At 41.5% G+C, this 22,324-nt stretch overlaps 1 protein-coding gene across 1 annotated transcript in view; it reads left to right on the forward strand.

Annotated features, from left to right (window-relative positions):
• The window catches only part of NECAB1 (N-terminal EF-hand calcium binding protein 1), a 356,712-nt gene that overhangs the window by 155,987 nt on the left and 178,401 nt on the right, over positions 1–22,324 (forward strand). Inside the window, exon 5 of the mRNA XM_082258437.1 lies at positions 5,548–5,645. Within this exon, the coding sequence (XP_082114563.1) occupies positions 5,548–5,645 (98 nt within the window). The remainder of the gene's footprint in view (positions 1–5,547; positions 5,646–22,324) is intronic.

Below are 22,324 nucleotides of genomic sequence, written 5' to 3' on the forward strand. Positions count from 1 at the left end.
TCACAAGCCATGCTGGTTATGTTTTGGTTTCCTGCAATCCCCAATCAAATGAGCTTGCCAAAAGTGGTGCTCCCAGGAGCAATCCTAATGAAGGCAACAACCTGTGCTCAACCCCTTTGGAGTAATCTTATGCTTCCTCACCTACGTACTGTTCCAGACCCTCAGGTGTGGACTGGTATGGAGTTAGGATTTTAAGGGACATAATGCTTTTGGGCACGCTGTTATCTTATTCACCAATGTCTCAGAGGTTTTTTTGCCGGGCTGGATGTTGTTCCCATACGTCCAGTTACGCCATGCTGTCAAGTCCCAGTTCCCACAGTCGCCCTCCCTTCAAGTTGATCCCATTAAGGAACTATTGGCCCCTTTGTATTGTTTGTTCAGAGGCCCATTATGACCTACTTACGCATAGGCAATCTACCTGCTTCTCTGCAGCAGTTTGTCTATACCCTTGTGGGTAATGTATCATTGTATACTTTGTTTACTGTGACCTTTGTTGATTTTGTCACACAGCCATTAGCCATACTGCTCCATAGTGGTTTGTGAAGTGACCCTTGTTGTGAAAAAATCTTCAGAGTACTGTGTGCACAGTGGCTTTTGGTGTCCTGTTTACACTCGATCATTAGCCCTACTGCTCTACAGTAGTCCATGAGTATTGTTTGTGGTACCGTTTCACTTGTGTTTAATTTGTACAGAGACCTAGTCAAGGCTGTTGACCCCTGTGGCTCTACAGCTGGTCATTGAGGGACCCAGTTGGTTTTATCTCACTATGTTACTGTTTGTACAGTGAGCTATGTTGTGCTTGTCATTTAACTCCTCCTGTTTTGTTGTCGTTTTACTTGCTGGTAATGTCTTACTACCACACTATTGATGGCTTCATAGTCTATGGTGACATAGTCATAATGGCCACTGCCCCTCCTGCCTTAAAGTGGATCTGTGAGTGCCCCTTGTAGGTACAGTTTCACTTACATACTTGTTTTCTTGTATTAACTAGGGTCCCATAATCACAAATGGCTCTTATCTCCTCTCGATTGGTGGTTGATTCTCACTATTGGTGTGGTAGCCTTCCTAGTCACAATCATTTGCCTCTCCTATTCTACAACTGGTTACCCTTGATGGTACTATTTAACTTGCATAATGTTTGTAGGCTAGCCTTGACACACCAGGCCATTTACCCCTTCTGCTGTTGGTCTTTGAGTCACCTTTGCTTTTGCCTCTAGTGCCTTGGTCAATTTCCTCCAGAAATTTTATGTGGAGGTTTACCATAATCCTTCTGATGTATTAGTATGGGAGTATCTCCTAGCCTAGAGTTTTTTGCACTGGCTTTTCTAGGCCAACCTGATTTCTAAGTTAGCCTCTTACTAATATTGATCCCAGGCCTTTCTGGCATTGGGTCTTACCTTGGTTTGGCAGATCTTCATACTGCTTGGATGCAGCTTCTCTCCCTGGGATCATAGCAGAGTTGGAATCCGCCCTGTTCTCCTTCCTTCAGGTACAAAGTCCCACATGGTGATTAACAGGTTGGTTGTCACTCCCTCTATATGGGAGACCTTTTTGACCACTGTGGAGCTTTAAGAATGCCTGCTGCCTGACCCCTTTTTCCCCTCACACCTACGCTTCCTGCATCTCTTTGTTGGGAACTTGCTGTCTTTTTTTTTTCTAAATGGGGTCCCTCAAACCTGTCCATTGCACCTCATGTTTTCCTAAAACTCTAGCCCCTGCTTCTCATCTGCTTTTTGAGTGGGATATTGGATGCACTTCTTCTGAAAGCATGGTTGACTCGTGCTGTAATAAATAAATATTCAGTTATCCAACATCCTTCAGATAGTGCAGACACTACTAAGCTCCCAGAGGATCCTAACTCTCCAGATTTCAGTGCTGGATCTCTCTCTCATCACTTGAAGTATGTGAACCTGATTCTATTCTCAAGCCTGTTTACAGGTTTTCCCCCTGGAAAGTGTCAGACTATTTGATCCCATGTTCATATTCTGTTGTCCAGAAGCTAACTGACCCTGCATTTGGCTTGGGGGTCTTGGAGTCCTCCTCGAGGCAGTCCATTATCCTCATTTTCACTCCAGACTGGTACTGCTCACCATTCTGGCAGCGTGGGACTTGAGGGTGTTATCTCTGGATAGTCCCATTCTCTTTTGAATAGGATGTTTCCTTACCAGTAAAATTTCTTGGTACAGGACAAAGGCCACTCCAATTTATAATCACCCTATTGCTTGCTACAAAACTGAGGCTTGCTGGGCGTGGGAAGAGTTATATAGGGGATTTCCCTGCAGCTTTTTTTTTTTTCACCAGTGTCCTTTCATCTGAAGGTACACTATATTACCAAAAGTATTGAGATGATTGCCTTTACATGCACATGAGTTTTAATGGCATCCCAGTCTTAGTCCGTAGGGTTCAATACTGAGTTGGCCTACTCTTTGCAGCTTTACCAGCAACAACTCTTCTGGGAAGGCTGTCTACAAGGTTTAGCAGTGTTTCTATGGGAATGTTTGACCATTCTTCCATAAGCGCATTTGGCAGGTCAGGCACTGATGTTGGAGAGAAGGCCTGGCTCGCAGTTCCTCCCAAAAGTGTTCTATCGGGTTGAGGTCAGGACTCTATGCAGGTCAGTCACGTTCCCCTACCCCAAACTCGCTTATCCATGTCTTTTTGGACCTTGTTGTGTGCACTGGTCCGCAGTCATGTTAGAATAGGAAGGGCCAACCACAACCTGTTCCCACAAAGTTGGAAGCATGAAATTGTACAAAATGTATTGGTATGCTGGTGCCTTAAGTGTTCCCTTCACTGGAACTAAGGGGCCATCCCAACCCCTGAAAAATAACCCCACATCATAACCCCTCCCCTCCCCACCAAATGATTTAGACTAGTGCACAAAGCAAGGTCGATAAAGACATGAATGAGCGAATTTGGGGTGGAGAAAGTTTGACTTCAACTTGATAGAACACCTTTGGGATGAATTAGAGCGCAGACTGCGAGCCGAGCCTTCTCTCCAATATCAGTGCCTGATCCTATGGACTAAGATTGGGATTCCATTAAAGTTCATATATGTGTAAAGGCATATAACCCAGGGTCAATGACTAAAGATCCTTTGTCCTGTACTGTACTTCAAGAAAAGGATTTTTTCTGGTAAATGAAAAATCCTATTTTTTTTTAACTAAAAAAAACATAAAAAGCACCCAAGAAATTTTACTCGGAATTAGCCTGATTAGCTTTTTTATGCATGTGATTCAATGTGATGTTGACATATGAATTTTAATGTATTTATAGCCCTTATGAGTAAGCCCTGAGTACCACTTTTACATTCAAAGCTTTATCCTTTGTGCCTAATTAAGTAAAAAAAATATCAGCACAACCAGGGCGCTCTGTAATTGGAATTACATAGGGGGTGGGCACCCACTGTGTGAGTTAGAGTATTGCATATTAAATGCTCTCCCATTGCAAAGAGCATGGTAGCATGGGATTTGAGCAGCAAAAGTTGACTTTTACAACATAAGCGATAAGCATTTTGTGCTGGTTCAGACTTGCACGCATGCAGAATTGAGCAGACTTAATACAAGGTGTCATACCAATGCCTTTTGTGGTTAGTATCTTATAAAAGCAGCATTTTTTTTTCTTTTTCACAGAAATGGTAACATTTCTGTGAATTAAACACAACTGACATATTATTTTCCAGCTTTAGATTGTATGTAGGAAAGGGCTCTGTGTTCGAGTCGAACAAAGTCTGTTCGAACTGACTCGAACATCAGCTGTTTGTGTGTTCGCAGAACACACAAACAAATGGGGCGCTTGGCATGAAGTTCGCCCACTGATGCAGTGCATTGATTGCTGTTGATTGGCCAAAGAATGCACCTGACCTGTATGTTTTGGCCAATCACAGCACAATGTTCTGTTAGAGCTATAATTGGCCAAAGGCAGGGTGCCTTTGGCCAATCATGGCTCAGTCCATGCCCCACACTATATAAGGCTGCTGCTTAAACAGCAGCCATGTATAGTGTTACAATAGAGATTAGGCAGGTAGTTAGTGGATAGCGAGTTCAGTCAGTGTAGTGTACAGGCATAATCCACTTTTAAAATTTATAGATATGTTGTAGTCCTGGGTCCCCTCCAGGTGCTCCCTAAGTTTTGTGTCCCTGTCACATATAGTTCGGGAGCAGTGCCATGCCAAGCTAAACAAGATTTTCCATAGACGCCAATGTTAAAGATTGGGAGCAGTGCCATGTGAAGCAGACCAATATTTCCCATAGACGCCAATGTTAAAGACAGGGTGCTGTGCCATGTCAAGCTGACCAATATTTGCAATAGATGCCAATGAGCACTGAAAGCTGAAAATTGGTCTGGGCAGGAAGGGGGTGAAAGTGCCCTGTATTTAAGTAGTTAAGGGAAACCCTATGACAGAATTTAAAACCAAAAAAGGCGCAGGGTCCCCCCCAAAATCTATACTATGCCCTTTGGGTCTGGTATAGATTTTAAGGGAAACTCCACGCCAAAATTAAAAAAAAAGAAACGGGCGTGGGGTCCCCCCCAAAATCCATACCAGGCCCTTTGGATCTGGTACAGATTTTAAAGGGAACTCTGCACCAAAATTTAAAAAAAAAGGAGGGTGCTTTGGTGTGCTCCGGCCTTTTCACAACAACTCTGGGATGTGGTTGTGGGGGACTGCGGGTGGGGGGCTTATGAGAATCTGGAAGCCCCCTTTAACAAGGGTGCCCCCAGATCCTGGCCCCCTCCCCTTATGTGAATGAGTTTCGGGTACATAGTACCCCTTCTCATTCACCAAAAAAGTGTAAAAATGTAAAAACCACAGAACACAGGTTCGACGAGTCCTTTATTAAAAAGAAAAAAATAGTATCCCTCAATGTAAATACATTGTCAATCACGACGTCCGCTGACCCGAAAAAATAGAAAAAAAATTCAAAAACGCTTCTCCTCTTCAGAGGCTACCCGCCAACTGTCCAGACTTCAATAGGCAAGGTGCAGGGCCACCCAATTACATCACCCAGTGGCACCGCCTCCTTTTGATGTCACAGGAGTCGGCAATATATTACAGCCGAGAGTAAGTTTAAATTACAATTTTTCCTTAAGAAATATCAGTATTGTTGCAGCAGGCTCCATATATCATACAGATGCTCCACTTTACAGGCACATCAAGGGGACCCCCAGGCACAATATTTAAAGGAATTTTTCATTTTTATTGTTTCACTTAAAGCATTAATAAAATCACTGCTCCTGTAAAAAAGATTGTTTTAAAAAAAAATTGCATTAATACATGTCCCTCAGGTCAGTACCCGGGTCCCCATACACTTTTTATGGCAGTAATTTGCATATAAGCCTTTAAAATGAGGACTTTTGATTTTTCATGTTCGTGTCCCATAGACTTGAGTCATAGACATAGACTAGAGTTTGCATGTTCGCTAGAACATTTCCCCTGTTTGACATGTTCTGGTGCGAACCGAACAGGGGTGTGTTCGGCCCATCACTAATTGTATGTCTCACTAGTATTGCATAATGTTACTATATTACACTATATTTCTTTTGCAGATTACTTCTCACAGCATTTGGGGGAATATGAAAGTGTGCTGGCAGCACTGGAAGACTTAAACCTCTCAATACTGAAGGCTATGGACAAAACAAAAAAAGTAGGAAAATAGTTTATTTCTTCGACAAAGTAGCCATATGCAGCCCTGTATTTGCAGTTAGTGTGACCAGATTAAACATTGACTGTAATATGTGTGCAGTGTGGGATTTACAGGGCTCAGTATATATGAATACACCCCAACAGATTCGTCGGAAAACCTTTAATTTCTTTTCAGAATCAACTTTTTCTATGGGAAACTATTCTACAAAATACAACCACAAATGCAGGCCATTGATTGCAACCAAGATTTTTTATTTTTGCACACACAAAAAAGTTTTTTTCTTAAATTAATTAAAGACCATGTTGCAAAAATGAATATACCCCAGCAAAGCTTAATTTTACACAACAAAATCCTAATTAACAAGAATTCAACTTCAGGTGAGTCTAACTATTCATTAACAGGTGTCCAACAGATAGGTGATTATAAAAGGGCATTACTTAACCACCTAAGGACCAGGCCTATTTCTGACACTTGTTATTTACAAGTTAAAATCCGTATTTTGCTAGAAAATTACTTAGAACCCACAAACATTATATATTTTTTTTATTTTATCAGAGACCCTAGAGAATAAAATGGAGATTGTTGCAATACTTTGTCACACCGTATTTGCGCAGCGGTCTTAAAAACGCAATCGTTTTGGAAAAAATATACTTTTTTAATTAAAAAATAAGAAAACATTAAAGTTAGCCCAATTTTTTTTCTATAATGTGAAAGATATTGTTACGCCGCGTGAATACCCAACATGTCATACTTCAAAATTGCGCACGTTTGTGGAATGGCGACAAACATTGGTACTTAAAAATCTCCATAGGGCAACATATTAAACATTTCTAGGGCTAGAATTATTGCTCTCGCTCTAATGATCGCGGTGATACCTCACATGTGTGGTTTGAACACCATTTACATATGCGGGCCTGACTTGTGTATGCATTCGCTTCTACACTCGAGCTCGGAGGGATGGGGCACTTTAAATTTTATTTTTTTTTTCTTATTTATTTTACCTTTTTTTTTTTTTTTTTTTTTTTTTTTTTACACTGCCCCTTTTAAAAAAAAAATTTAAATTTGATCACTTTTATTCCTATTTCGAGGAATGTAAACATCCCTTGTAATAGAAATAAGCAGGACAGGTCCTCTTTAATATGAGATCTGGGGTTAAAAAGACCTCAGATCTCACATCTACACCTAAAAGCAAAAAAATGTTTTTTCAGCAAGAAAACAAAATGGGCCCTTTAAGGCCGTTGGGCATATGACGTCGCTCTGGTCCTCCAAGGCCATAGAGTCGGGTGGGGGCCATCTTGCCCTCACTCGACTTCCTGCCTGCAACACAGAAGGAACAGATCTTTTTCCCGGGAAGCAGCATGGAAGGGGGGCACCTCTCCCGCCGCCCATAAAAGTGATCCCACTGCGAATCTGCCCCTGGGACCACTTTTATGTGAAAGAGGACTGCCAGCCCTGTATAAGCAGATCTTCACTGCATCTGAGCACCACAAATCAAAAACACTATTTAATTAATTTTTAATATTAAAAGTAACCCCCCCCCCCCCCCCCCTCATCCATCCATGTCTCCATACTTTGTTTTGGTGAGAAACCACTTTGCAAAACACCCCATAGCATTTCTGGCCGTGGCCATCTTGAGTAAGGACAAATGATTCCTGTAGCATTTACTTCTTGCCGTTAGTCCAAGTATGCATGCAGAAGAGTGTGCTGAGCTGTGAAAACCCCTTTTCCTGAAGACTCCTGGGATGTATGACATCATTTGCCCAGGCATGAAACCAGGTGTAAAAAAAAAAAAAGTTTTAAACAAGTAAATATGATATACTTTCCTATCTATTTACTAATACTAGCAGCATGAGGATTAAAAATAGTCAATGTTGATTGGAAGAGTGAAGTTCCACTTTAAAAAAGAAAACCCTTCCCAATGTATGCTGTTAGCAATAGCACTGCATAGAAGAGAAATGTCACAAGGCCTGAGAAAGAAAATTATTTCATCCCACAAGAAAGGTGAAGGCTACAAGATCAGCAAATCTTTATTTATCAGTGAAAATACTGTAAAAAAAGTGATACAAAAATTTAACAAAGCCGGAACTGCAACTATCTCACAGAGACGTCCAGGCAGTCCACGGACTTTAACATCTCGACAAGAGCATCTTTTAATGAGAAGGGTTGAAGAAAATCACCATGCAAGTTCACTGCAGTTAGCTAAAGAACCAGAAAGCCAAACTGGTGTGATTGTTTCCTGTGACACAATACGGCATACACTGCAGAGGAATAGCATGCATGGGTGTTGTCCACAAAGGAATCCACTTCTAAAGCTCATGCACAAAAAAGCCCACCTAGAATTTACCAGGCACACAAAGAGCTGGGGGGGGGGGGGCACACCCTGAACATGCATTTCTAAAGCTGGTGCAGCTATGAACCAAGCAACATGCATATGTACAGAGAATAGCTCACACATGCAAAAGAAATGACTATCAAATATAAAGGCAATCAATAAATAAAAATGGGGATTTAGTCCCACTATATGGCCATATCGTGCTCAAGCCACCACTACGTCAAAGTACCCCATTGTCAGTGGGTCCTACACTATCCATAAAAAGAAGGATGAATCCAGCCTCTCAAACCATTGGAGATACTTACTCCTTACTGGGAGAGATGTGCATCTGTACTATAAGGGACTCCTCCTATATCTGCTTGCTAGTGGACACTGATAGAGTACAGGTGTGGGAGGGTGGGTTGCTCAACCCCAGAAGTCTGATCAGACCGTATACATAACAAACAAAGAGCTGGGGGGGGGGCACACCCTGAACATGCATTTCTAAAGCTGGTGCAGCTATGAACCAAGCAACATGCATATTTACAGAGAATAGCGCACACATGCAAAAGAAATGACTATCAAATATAAAGGCAATCAATAAATAAAAATGGGGATTTAGTCCAACCATATGGTAGAATTTACCAGGGCCCATGTTAAAAAAGAAGACTACTGAGACTCTGTACTCTAGAGTGATGAGACCAAAATAAATGTTTTTGGAACTGATGGCTTCAAAACTGTATGGTGTTGCAAAGGTGAGGCATACAAATCAAAAAGCATGGTGCCTACAGTGAAACATGATGGTGGTAGTGTCCTTCTGTGGGGCTGCATGAGTGCTGCTGGTATCTGGGAGCTGCATTTCATGGTATCATGAATTCATATATGTACTGCTCTATATTAAAAGAGAAGATGCTACCATAACTCCATGCACTTTTCCATCCTGACAATGATCCAAAGCACATATCTAAGTCCTCTATTGCATTTCTGAAGAAGAACAGGGTGAAAGTGATGTAGTGACCAAGGATGTCTTCTGTTCTGAACCCAATCAGGGAACACCTATGAAGAATTCTGAAGAGAGGAGCATCACTCTCCATCCAGAATCCAGGCCCTAAAAGAGGTCATTCTTGAGGAATGGAAAAAGATGTTGCATTATGTCGCCAACCTGTTTATTCAATGCCTAGAAGACTTAATGCTGTCCTTACAAATCAAGGAGGTCATACAAAATACTAGCTGGAGTAGTTTTTGTTGTGGGGTGTATTCATTTTTGCATCAACTAATTTGAGTAAAACTGAAGATTTTGTGATCTAAGGTATATTATTAACCTTACTTTCATGTAATGAGCTAAACAAATGTTCTATAAAACTCAGTTATTTCAAAATTTTGGAAACTGTTCTTGTGTTCATTGAGATATTGATTAAAATCTTACTTTTCAAACGGGGTGTACTCATTTATGCTGAGAACTGTAAATTGTATGTAAAGCTAAAACATTTGTTTTAGCAGGTATAGATTAAAACCCATATAAAGTTTTTTACTTCGTTTTTTTTTTTTGCTGTATGTGCCTTTTTTCTTTGGTGATTTTTCTTAAAGAGTTGTCATAGGAGCAGGTGTTCTCATTGGATGATTTTCCCCCACCTCTTGCTGATGACAACATCTTTGGATTTTCCATCTTGGTGACATTTGTCACCAGGACAATTAGATGATGAATCTTTCCAATGGGGACACAGACAGCAATAAAACCTTGACAAAAGTTGTAATACTTCCTTAGGCTAGGTTCACATCTATGTATCTGCGGTTGATACATTTTTGCTACGCATTTTGTGGTTTTTCATTTACATTTTAGATGCATTTTGCAATTTTTGGGAGGTATTGATGTTGCTAGGAGAAGTTGTCTGTTGTCATGCAGGAAAAAAACACCAAACACACACGTCCATGCATTTTTTATGCAATTTTTTTGAAGTCTATGAAGCTAAAAATGCACTGCGCTGCGTGTTATAAAGTCACCGCGCCTTCCCAAAAAACGCATTGCAGAAAACTGCATGGATATGAATGGGGCCCATAGGAAATAATGTTAAATTAATTGTAGTGCATTTCTGTGGATCTACAAATGCACTAAAAACACATAGATGTGAACCTAGCCTTACTGTATCTAAAACTAAAAAAAATGCCTTTACATACATTTTGCTATGAGATAAATAGAAGCACTGCCATTGCCTCCCACCTTATAAATACGCTAGTTGCTTAATGATTAAGCACAAGATGTATGTGTGAAACGCGTCTACGAGACTTTATGCTGGTGTCTTTGGTGTCATCACTTGCAACTTTTTGGAAATAAAGGTATTTGAAACCTATTGGAATCCCTGGATGTGCGGCTAATTCTTTTCCTACAAGTGTTCCCACGGAGGCGGGCCGGGGCCAGCACTCTATTGGATATCCTATCTCCTGGCAATCACCACACAATATACACCTGGAGCAGTGTCTTTCTTTTCTTCAGTATCCTAGTGGCTTAACTGTCATGCTGACCCTTTGCCATCAATACTTTATGAGTTACTTAAGGTACCACACGCTTTGATTGTTTATTTAATCATATTGTTTCATTATTCTGATTGTATGTGCAAAAAAAAAATCTGTTTTAACATTTACCAACTAGAAACCTAATTTATTTCTGTCATGGTGTGATATTGTAACGCTCCTGCGTTTTTAGTATAGGCTGGATTTGCAGCTGCAAAATCTCCACTCAGTAGTCATGTAGAGATGTGTTGAATACCAGATCCAACTCTCCAGGACTCATCACCGTGGGCCTGTCAGCTTCAACATACAGATATATACACACTCAATGAGATGTTCCTGGAGTGATAGGATGTATATGATAGTATGAAGGTGATGTGCTGAAGGGACAGGTGTGAACAGTGACAAGGATGGTAATCACTCGATAGGTTTGTATAGGAGAGTTCAAGATGGTATTTAGGAATGCAGATAGGTTAGTATCGAGTATGCTAACAGGTGGTGAGGACAGCAGATGACAAATACAGGATAGACTAACCCAGTGCAAGGATAGATAGTAGTAGACAGGAGAGCAAGCAATCTATGCAGCAGTGCAGATGATAGATGGTAGTAGGCTCAAGAGCTAGCAATCTATGTAACAGTGCAGATGATGGGATAGTATGGATAGGTAGTAACAGTCCTTAATGTGCATAGGTAGATAGTGCAATAAGGTTTTGGAGGGTTCCCCTGCGGGGTACTTATCACTTGTAATGTTAGTAGTTTAGAGAGGTCCAGTAGATAAGGAATGATCTGGTAGCGAGATACAGGGATCAGTAGCGAGGTTCCGGTCTGCTCCAGGTAAAGGGAATAGCTGGAGGTTCCGATCGAGAGACAGGCTTGAAAGCATGTGGATAACAAGGCAGGTTGAACGAACAATGTGAGTGAGACCGCCGGCGGTTGAAATAGCCGCTCTGCGGCGCTCAGCAGTGACATCATCGTTCTTAAAGGTATATGCGTACCACCTGAAGAGAAAGGTGGGACGCATTACAGAGAAAGTGATGATTAAGGGTACCGGAGGTACCAGAATCTTACAGATATATTGAAAGATTTTTTTTTTCTAGCGTGTCATACAAATTGAAAACAATTCAAATTTGAATTAAACAAAAGAACAAACGTATGTTATCTCAGTAGGAAATATTGATATACTGCACATGACTAACAACTCAAGTTTTCTGCAAAAATCTATGAAATTTGATGTGTGTTCCCACAATACCCAGAACAAGCCTTCAGATATAAAGTTCTGCCTTGATTTGGTGTGTGCTTGTTAATACTCACAAGCCATGCTGGTTATGTTTTGGTTTCCTGCAATCCCCAATCAAATGAGCTTGCCAAAAGTGGTGCTCCCAGGAGCAATCCTAATGAAGGCAACAACCTGTGCTCAACCCCTTTGGAGTAATCTTATGCTTCCTCACCTACGTACTGTTCCAGACCCTCAGGTGTGGACTGGTATGGAGTTAGGATTTTAAGGGACATAATGCTTTTGGGCACGCTGTTATCTTATTCACCAATGTCTCAGAGGTTTTTTTGCCGGGCTGGATGTTGTTCCCATACGTCCAGTTACGCCATGCTGTCAAGTCCCAGTTCCCACAGTCGCCCTCCCTTCAAGTTGATCCCATTAAGGAACTATTGGCCCCTTTGTAATTTAGACAAACCTCTCTCAGCTCTCTATGGTGCCCTCCCATGTGTTAATTCACCTAAGAGAAAAACTGTGGAAGTACTGGAAGAGTGATATCTCCACTCGCTTGCTTGGAGCAGGGCCTAAACTAGCTGTTTCCTTTAGGGATAAACTAATTCAAGTGAAGTTCTTCCACCGGGTACATTATACTCCTTCCAGACTCCATACCGTAGAATGAGCCCAGATCGTGATCCCCTTTGTCCCAGTTGCAAACTTCAACCGGGATCTTATTTACATATGTTTTGGAAGTTCCCTTCTATTGTGTTATATTGGACTGCTGTTTTTAAGGGAATTAATCTTGGATTACAATTTGTCCCTTTCCCCACTCCACTTTCCCCCCTCCATCTTTAGCATTACTGGGGATTCAAGATGATAAACAACAATCTCACCATACTAAGCTATTAATATCTTACCTCCTTTACTATGCCAAAAAGAGATTCTGATGAAATGGTCAGCCTTAACGCAACCTGAAGTGTCTTTGTGATAGGCTATGGTAAATGTGGCCTTCCCTCTGTATAAGATAATGTACATGAATAGGGGCTGCCCCTGGAAATTTGATAAGGTATGGTCCCCTTTGACCCTGACATGAGGTGATCCATCTATGTTGTCCTAGCTGAGCGGAGGGTCTGATACAAGATGGGAAGGTCCTACTCTCTTGCCCTTTCCTCTTCCTTTCCTAGCTGTTTTGGTTCACCTGTTGCTCATCTTCCATCACCCCCCCCCCCCAACTTCTGCTCGCTCTTTTTCCCTCCCTCTCTCCCCCCTCCACCACATTGTTTTCTTAGGTGTATTCTTAGGTACTGTATATGAGAGCTCCCCTTCCCCCTAGCTCTTCCAGTACTTATCTGTGTATTTCACTTATGGTTTACTATGTATGCTCTGCCTTTATTTGCCTTTTCCTTAATGGGCTTGATTGCTGGACATACTGTACAGTAACTACTGCCTTGGTGTACATCTATTTGTCTAGTGTTGTGCTAGACCATGTTTTCGTGTTTTATTTATACTGTACTATTGCAGATTGTAATAAAGCAGCCCTGGTTTGTAAAAAAAAAAAAAAAACCCAGGCAACAACCTGGATCAATACCAGATTACCCACATTTGCCTATGGTATTGCTCCCCGCTCACTAACTGGAGTAACAGGTTATTTTGCCTCTCCCTTTCTAGCTAGTAAAATTCTGCAGTATTCTATTGGGACAGCATTTAGGGGAAGTGTTTTTTTTTATCCATTGGTAGTTCTACTGCTGGAGATGTGCCACCAAAGGCAGAATCACTTGTCTGACATTGTCCATACAAATCTTGCTAAAATCCTATTTTGTTCCTGTTGGCTCCCTTTTCCTCCACCTGTTTGTAAAACTAACTAGTGACTACCTGAATTTAACAGGGCATTGCCATCACACAGCCATTAAGCCCTGCAGAATGCTTCTAATTTAAGGGGAGATTTTGATAACTCCATATCAGTCACCTCAGGAACCAAATCTCAGCCCTGTTGAAGGGGCGGGGAGGGGGATTTGGATGGCCCCTGAAATACATTGGCTTTTATTTTTCTATTGGTTTTGACCCCATAGTCAAGAATATTAGGTTATATGGATTTTTGAACTGATAATTTGGTGCTCTGTTTCTTCTGCTCATGTAAATTCCTCATGTTGAGGTTTTTCCCACCTTTTCTGAGACAATCCCTCACTTTGTGATTTCTGAGCAGCCTAGATCCATCTGATAAGACATACTATGAACCTGTATTTGAAGAAAGCTGAGTATCAAGTCCAGCACCTCCATCCTATTTTGTTTTAATGATTTGGCTTGGTATCAGCCTTTTGTAATATCCATACAGCAGAGCTCAAGCTGGGTAAGGGGCTTACAAGGATTATACTGACAGGAGGAGAGAACAGAGTGACAGAGGTGAGCTCATCAGTCTGTTGCTTCTCCTTCACTGTCCAAACACAGTTTTGGGGTAGGGACAAAACCAAGTTGTATTACCTAATTTCATTAGGTAAATATATGGTTTTCAGACTAGATGTTATGTATAAATATTTGGAATTAATAGGCAGAAAGACAAACTTTCTTGGTAGATTTAACAGGTCTCAAATGTGTATTTCATCTGTGTATTTAACTGTTTTTCTTGATTTACCAATGTAAAATTACAGGTAAAAGTAAAAAAAAAAAAATAATCAAGTATTTTAAATGCATACTGGCAGCGTTTTTCCTTTCCACAAACAATGTTTTACTATATTACAAACATGCATAGCAGCTTGCAAAGTGGAGCAATAAATGTAGTCCTTATAGAAGATTTAAAACAAATTGGGGAACAAGGAGTGAGGCCACCTTATTATGTGTTCTCAGAATACAGCAGTGTTCACTCCAAAGAGAGATAATAAAGTGATTGTAAAAGCAGATTTTTTTTTTTTTACCTTACTGCATAGTATGCACCTTCTGCATGCAGTTTCCCCCCACAGACCCTCTAAATACATGCCTGTGCATGAGAGCCTAGGCTCTCCCTCCTCATTTTCTCAGATACAGCAGTGGGAGCCATTGGCTCCTGTCAATCAGAGCCAGTAACGAGGGATCAGGGGGCAGGGCCGAGCCCTGCTCTGTGTATCGGCTTGCTTTGGGGGAACTCGGTGGGGGGAGGAGCAAGGAGCACCGTCTGAGGACCCCAGAAGAGGAGGAACAGGGCTGCTCTGTGCAAAACCACAGAGCAGGCAGGTGTAACATGTTTTTTTTTTTTTTATTTAAAAAAATGAACCTTTACTATTACTTAAACCCCAACTCAGTAGATGTCAAATAAGCATGTAACCGTAATATACCATACGACACCCTACCCTTGTAGTTTAGAGAAAAGCAGACAACACTATCAATCAAAAACTAAGAATTCAATGGTGCAGCAAAGCTTTAATAATAAAATCATGATCAATAAATTCATTAATGACTCTACATCTATTTACCATATGAGGAGGACATCATCGATGTACCTCTTCTAGATGCAGAGTCATAAAGGTCATTTTACAAATTAACTCAACAGGAAAAAATGTCTTTTGATTTTAGTACCGATGAAGTGAATTTTTTGGACCTCACTGTATATGTGAAAGAGAATAGAAATCGGGTCCTTTTTCAAAAGCACAGATAGCAATAGCTAAATATTCTGACTACCAGCTGCCACCATCTGGCACATACCTGACTGTGGAGCCTAGGATGATGAGGGAGGCCTCTTGCACAATTCCCATCCAAGCACCCCTGGTAGTGAAAACAGGGACTGCTAGGGCAGCAGAAGGGCTCATTGCCAGGATGCTGGAGCAGTGAACTTGTACTTGGAAACACAGGGATTCACCTAATATCAATATGGAGTCAGTTCAAAAGCTGTGTTCAGCAGCAGCCAGGCAGATAGGTACAGGATCAAAATGAGGTTCAAGGTCGGGACGGGCAACATGTTGGAAGCAAGGTACTAACTCAGAAGCCAAAATTCTTATCAAAAGTCCAGGCCAGGGTTGATAACACAGTTGAGTAGCAGACATAACAGGCAATTAAATCCCAAAGAAAAGCAACAGATATAGCAGGGTCAGTAGCAAGATCAGCAGGTTTTCAGGAACACAGAACATAGGGATCAGAGCTGAAGACATTCCAGCAATGAGGCTAGGCAGACCCCAGGTTTAAACAGGCTACTGGGCTTCTGGTAGGAAATGAATTGCTAGGACATGAGATTATTATGAACAAGAAGCAGTTTTTGAGAAATGCATTTTTGAAAAAAAGGTTACAGTGGGGAAGAACTAGAGAACAAGATAAGGAAGTTAAATTGATAGAAACCGAGAAAGTATTACAAGATCACATTGATGAGGGAAGCTGCCAATGTGATTTATTGTCTGTATCAGTAATTTTTGTACACAATTGTATAATTTATGTGAAATGTGTGTTTAGAAAACATTGGCCTTTATAAGTGTCCAGTTTTAGCTTCAATCTTACCAGACAATCTGGCTATTTTGTTTAGGAAGGTCCATGTTCTGCATAGTATACATGCTGCCAGTGTGATAGATCACCTACAAGGGTGCAACTATTTGGAGAGTTAAAATACTTTTTTTTGTGTAAGAAATGAGCTAAATATACCACCATTAGGGAGGAGTGGCATAATAAAATATCCCTCTGGTTGTACCAATAGAGATTCAAGACTGATTTGCCTATATCATTCCAATTATGTTGTATCTTTAGCAATGCCTAAAATCCAAGTGGGATAAAGTTTATGGGGCTAGACAAAATGAATCCCCACTGGAGAGGATGTAATAAAAAAGAGACATTTCAGAGAGAGACTTGGTGAATTTATGAATTGAAAACATTTACTCCTCATGAATTGTACATAGAGTAAGATGCTATACATAGAGAAATATATCTATAAAAAATCTATATATAAAATAATACATTTTGTAATATATACTTCTGTTCTACAGCACTGTATATGCATTTGCAAATAGATATGGTTTTTATAATATAGATAAATGATGCTTAGCACTCTATTAATAATAAATAAGGTATTATGCACTTGGTTACACATAATGTGCCTTTCTTAATGTATTAAGTGCCCCAGATGTGGATGGATCACTTAAAATATGATACACTTTATAATGTATTGATGATTAGTGTTGAGCGAACACGGACTGTATTATTCGTGTTCGTACCGAATAATTGGATTTTTTTTACCCGAACACGGACACGGACACTTTACTGTATGTTCGGGTAAAAATCCGTGTTCGGTCGTTTTATTTCCGGGTTTTGCATGCTTTGGCGCTCTTTTCATGGCGGGCTTTCAACAGCCAATCAACAATCGTTTAACTGGTGTGCCTTAAGCCATCCCAGCCATGCCTGCAAATGTCTTAGTAGCTGTGATTGGCCGTCTGAAGCATGTGATCAAGTCTTTATAAGTTCGAGGCAGCCGCCGCAGCAGCGTCATTCTGCTGCTTAGCTAAGGGACAGAGCACACATCAATGTGCTGGCTGCTGATTAGGGAAAGATAGGCAGGAAAAAACCATTTGTGTCCGGATAGAATTGAGGGACAGGTCGGAGTGTTTAGGCAGGGCGAGTTGTAGGCATTTTAGGGATAGAGTCTGCTGAATTATAGGGTCAGTGTCTTCTACAAACTACAATCGATATTGCTGTGTGGGGGGTGGGGTGAATCTGCACTCAATCCTGATCTACGATCTCTTCTCAATCCTGTTAGGGACAGAGTCTGCTGAATTTTAGGGAAACTGTGTTCTACAAACTACAATCGATATTGCTATGTGGTGTGGGATTGGAGATAGGCAGGTGTCAGTGATCCACATCCATTTTTCTGTGTGTGAGCTGCAGTGAACACAATCTTTTTGGGCTGCAGTGAACACAATCTTTTTGGGCTGCAGTGAACACAATCTTTTTGGGGTGCAGTGAACAAAATCTTTTTGGGGTGCAGTGAACACAATCCTTTTTGGTGTGCAGTGAACACAATCTTTGTGGGGTGCAGTGAACAAAATCCTTTGTGGGGTGCAGTGAACACAATCTTTTTGGGGTGCAGTGAACAAAATCCTTTTTGGGGTGCAGTGAACAACATCCTTTTTGGGGTGCAGTGAACACAATCTTTTTGGGGTGCAGTGAACAAAATCCTTTGTGGGGTGCAGTGAACACAATCTTTTTGGGGTGCAGTGAACACAATCTTTTTGGGGTGGAGTGAACAACATCCTTTTTGGGGTGCAGTGAACAAAATCCTTTTTGGGGTGCAGTGAACAAAATCATTTTTGGGGTGCAGTGAACACAATCTTTTTGGGGTGCAGTGAACACAATCTTTGTGGGGTGCAGTGAACACAATCTTTTTGGGGTGGAGTGAACAACATCCTTTTTGGGGTGCAGTGAACAACATCCTTTTTGGGGTGCAGTGAACACAATCTTTTTGGGGTGCAGTGAACACAATCTTTGTGGGGTACAGTGAACAGAATCTTTGTGGGGTGCAGTGAACACAATCTTTGGGGGGTACAGTGAACACAATCTTTTTGGGGTGCAGTGAACACAATCTTTGTGGGGTGCAGTGAACACAATCTTTTTGGGGTGGAGTGAACAAAATCATTTTTGGGGTGGAGTGAACAAAATCATTTTTGGGGTGCAGTGAACAACATCCTTTTTGGGGTGCAGTGATCAAAATCCTTTTTGGGGTGCAGTGAACACAATCTTTTTGGGGTGCAGTGAACAAAATCCTTTGTGGGGTGCAGTGAACAGAATCTTTGTGGGGTGCAGTGAACACAATCTTTGGGGGGGTACAGTGAACACAATCTTTTTGGGGTGCAGTGAACACAATCTTTGTGGGGTACAGTGAACAGAATCTTTGTGGGGTGCAGTGAACACAATCTTTGGGGGGTACAGTGAACACAATCTTTTTGGGGTGCAGTGAACACAATCTTTGGGGGGTACAGTGAACACAATCTTTTTGGGGTGCAGTGAACACAATCTTTGTGGGGTGCAGTGAACACAATCTTTGGGGGGGTACAGTGAACACAATCTTTTTGGGGTGCAGTGAACAACATCCTTTTAGGGTGCAGTGAACACAATCTTTGTGGGGTGCAGTGAACAACATCCTTTTAGGGTGCAGTGAACACAATCTTTGTGGGGTACAGTGAACAGAATCTTTGTGGGGTGCAGTGAACACAATCTTGGGGGGGTACAGTGAACACAATCTTTGTGAGGTGCAGTGAACACAATCTTTGTGGGGTGCAGTGAACACAATCATTGTGGGGTGCAGTGAACTCAATCTTTGTGGGGTACAGTGAACACAATCTCATACTTCTGAAGATTTGAGGGTGCTGCCTGTTCCATACTCCCCCTACTCCTCATCTAGCCTTTTAGGGGTACAAACAATAGTAATTGGGGCCTAGTGTGGTTGTGTACGTGTGATATACATACACTTTTTTTGGATCATATTTTCTATTCCGCTATTTAATCAAAAACCTTTGGGGATCAGTTAAATTGGGGGATAGTCTGTGTTGGTACGTGTGAGAGAGATCCACCTTTCCAAGTTGTTGGGGTTCATCTCATACTTCTGAAGGTTTGAGGGTGCTGCCTGTTCCATACTCCCCCTACTCCTAGCCTTTTAGGGGTACAAACAATAGTAATTGGGGCCTAGTGTGGTTGTGTACGTGTGATATACATACACTTTTTTTGGATCATATTTTCTATTCCGCTATTTAATCAAAAACCTTTGGGGATCAGTTAAATTGGGGGATAGTCTGTGTTGGTACGTGTGAGAGAGATCCACCTTTCCAAGTTGTTGGGGTTCATTTCATACTTCTGAAGGTTTGAGGGTGCTGCCTGTTCCATACCCCCCCTACTCCTCATCTAGCCTTTTAGGGGTACAAACAATAGTAATTGGGGCCTAGTGTGGTTGTGTACGTGTGATATACATACACTTTTTTTGGATCATATTTTCTATTCCGCTATTTAATCAAAAACCTTTGGGGATCAGTTAAATTGGGGGATAGTCTGTGTTGGTACGTGTGAGAGAGATCCACCTTTCCAAGTTGTTGGGGTTCATCTCATACTTCTGAAGGTTTGAGGGTGCTGCCTGTTCCATACTCCCCCTACTCCTCATCTAGCCTTTTAGGGGTACAAACAATAGTAATTGGGGCCCAGTGTGGTTGTGTACGTGTGATATACATACACTTTTTTTGGATCATATTTTCTATTCCGCTATTTAATCAAAAACCTTTGGGGATCAGTTAAATTGGGGGATAGTCTGTGTTGGTACGTGTGAGAGAGATCCACCTTTCCAAGTTGTTGGGGTTCATCTCATACTTCTGAAGGTTTGAGGGTGCTGCCTGTTCCATACCCCCCCTACTCCTCATCTAGCCTTTTAGGGGTACAAACAATAGTAATTGGGGCCTAGTGTGGTTGTGTACGTGTGATATACATACACTTTTTTTGGATCATATTTTCTATTCCGCTATTTAATCAAAAACCTTTGGGGATCAGTTAAATTGGGGGATAGTCTGTGTTGGTACGTGTGAGAGAGATCCACCTTTCCAAGTTGTTGGGGTTCATCTCATACTTCTGAAGGTTTGAGGGTGCTGCCTGTTCCATACCCCCCCTACTCCTCATCTAGCCTTTTAGGGGTACAAACAATAGTAATTGGGGCCTAGTGTGGTTGTGTACGTGTGATATACATACACTTTTTTTGGATCATATTTTCTATTCCGCTATTTAATCAAAAACCTTTGGGGATCAGTTAAATTGGGGGATAGTCTGTGTTGGTACGTGTGAGAGAGATCCACCTTTCCAAGTTTTTGGGGTTCATCTCATACTTCTGAAGATTTGAGGGTGCTGCCTGTTCCATACCCCCCCTACTCCTCATCTAGCCTTTTAGGGGTACAAACAATAGTAATTGGGGCCTAGTGTGGTTGTGTACGTGTGATATACATACACTTTTTTTGGATCATATTTTCTATTCCGCTATTTAATCAAAAACCTTTGGGGATCAGTTAAATTGGGGGATAGTCTGTGTTGGTACGTGTGAGAGAGATCCACCTTTCCAAGTTGTTGGGGTTCATCTCATACTTCTGAAGGTTTGAGGGTGCTGCCTGTTCCATACCCCCCCTACTCCTCATCTAGCCTTTTAGGGGTACAAACAATAGTAATTGGGGCCTAGTGTGGTTGTGTACGTGTGATATACATACACTTTTTTTGGATCATATTTTCTATTCCGCTATTTAATCAAAAACCTTTGGGGATCAGTTAAATTGGGGGATAGTCTGTGTTGGTACGTGTGAGAGAGATCCACCTTTCCAAGTTGTTGGGGTTCATCTCATACTTCTGAAGGTTTGAGGGTGCTGCCTGTTCCATACCCCCCCTACTCCTCATCTAGCCTTTTAGGGGTACAAACAATAGTAATTGGGGCCTAGTGTGGTTGTGTACGTGTGATATACATACACTTTTTTTGGATCATATTTTCTATTCCGCTATTTAATCAAAAACCTTTGGGGATCAGTTAAATTGGGGGATAGTCTGTGTTGGTACGTGTGAGAGAGATCCACCTTTCCAAGTTGTTGGGGTTCATCTCATACTTCTGAAGGTTTGAGGGTGCTGCCTGTTCCATACCCCCCCTACTCCTCATCTAGCCTTTTAGGGGTACAAACAATAGTAATTGGGGCCTAGTGTGGTTGTGTACGTGTGATATACATACACTTTTTTTGGATCATATTTTCTATTCCGCTATTTAATCAAAAACCTTTGGGGATCAGTTAAATTGGGGGATAGTCTGTGTTGGTACGTGTGAGAGAGATCCACCTTTCCAAGTTTTTGGGGTTCATCTCATACTTCTGAAGATTTGAGGGTGCTGCCTGTTCCATACCCCCCCTACTCCTCATCTAGCCTTTTAGGGGTACAAACAATAGTAATTGGGGCCTAGTGTGGTTGTGTACGTGTGATATACATACACTTTTTTTGGATCATATTTTCTATTCCGCTATTTAATCAAAAACCTTTGGGGATCAGTTAAATTGGGGGATAGTCTGTGTTGGTACGTGTGAGAGAGATCCACCTTTCCAAGTTGTTGGGGTTCATCTCATACTTCTGAAGGTTTGAGGGTGCTGCCTGTTCCATACCCCCCCTACTCCTCATCTAGCCTTTTAGGGGTACAAACAATAGTAATTGGGGCCTAGTGTGGTTGTGTACGTGTGATATACATACACTTTTTTTGGATCATATTTTCTATTCCGCTATTTAATCAAAAACCTTTGGGGATCAGTTAAATTGGGGGATAGTCTGTGTTGGTACGTGTGAGAGAGATCCACCTTTCCAAGTTGTTGGGGTTCATCTCATACTTCTGAAGGTTTGAGGGTGCTGCCTGTTCCATACCCCCCCTACTCCTCATCTAGCCTTTTAGGGGTACAAACAATAGTAATTGGGGCCTAGTGTGGTTGTGTACGTGTGATATACATACACTTTTTTTGGATCATATTTTCTATTCCGCTATTTAATCAAAAACCTTTGGGGATCAGTTAAATTGGGGGATAGTCTGTGTTGGTACGTGTGAGAGAGATCCACCTTTCCAAGTTTTTGGGGTTCATCTCATACTTCTGAAGATTTGAGGGTGCTGCCTGTTCCATACCCCCCCTACTCCTCATCTAGCCTTTTAGGGGTACAAACAATAGTAATTGG

Source organism: Pelophylax lessonae, assembly GCF_965119305.1.
Source record: "Pelophylax lessonae genome assembly, chromosome: 5".
In the NCBI taxonomy this organism is placed as follows: domain Eukaryota; kingdom Metazoa; phylum Chordata; class Amphibia; order Anura; family Ranidae; genus Pelophylax; species Pelophylax lessonae.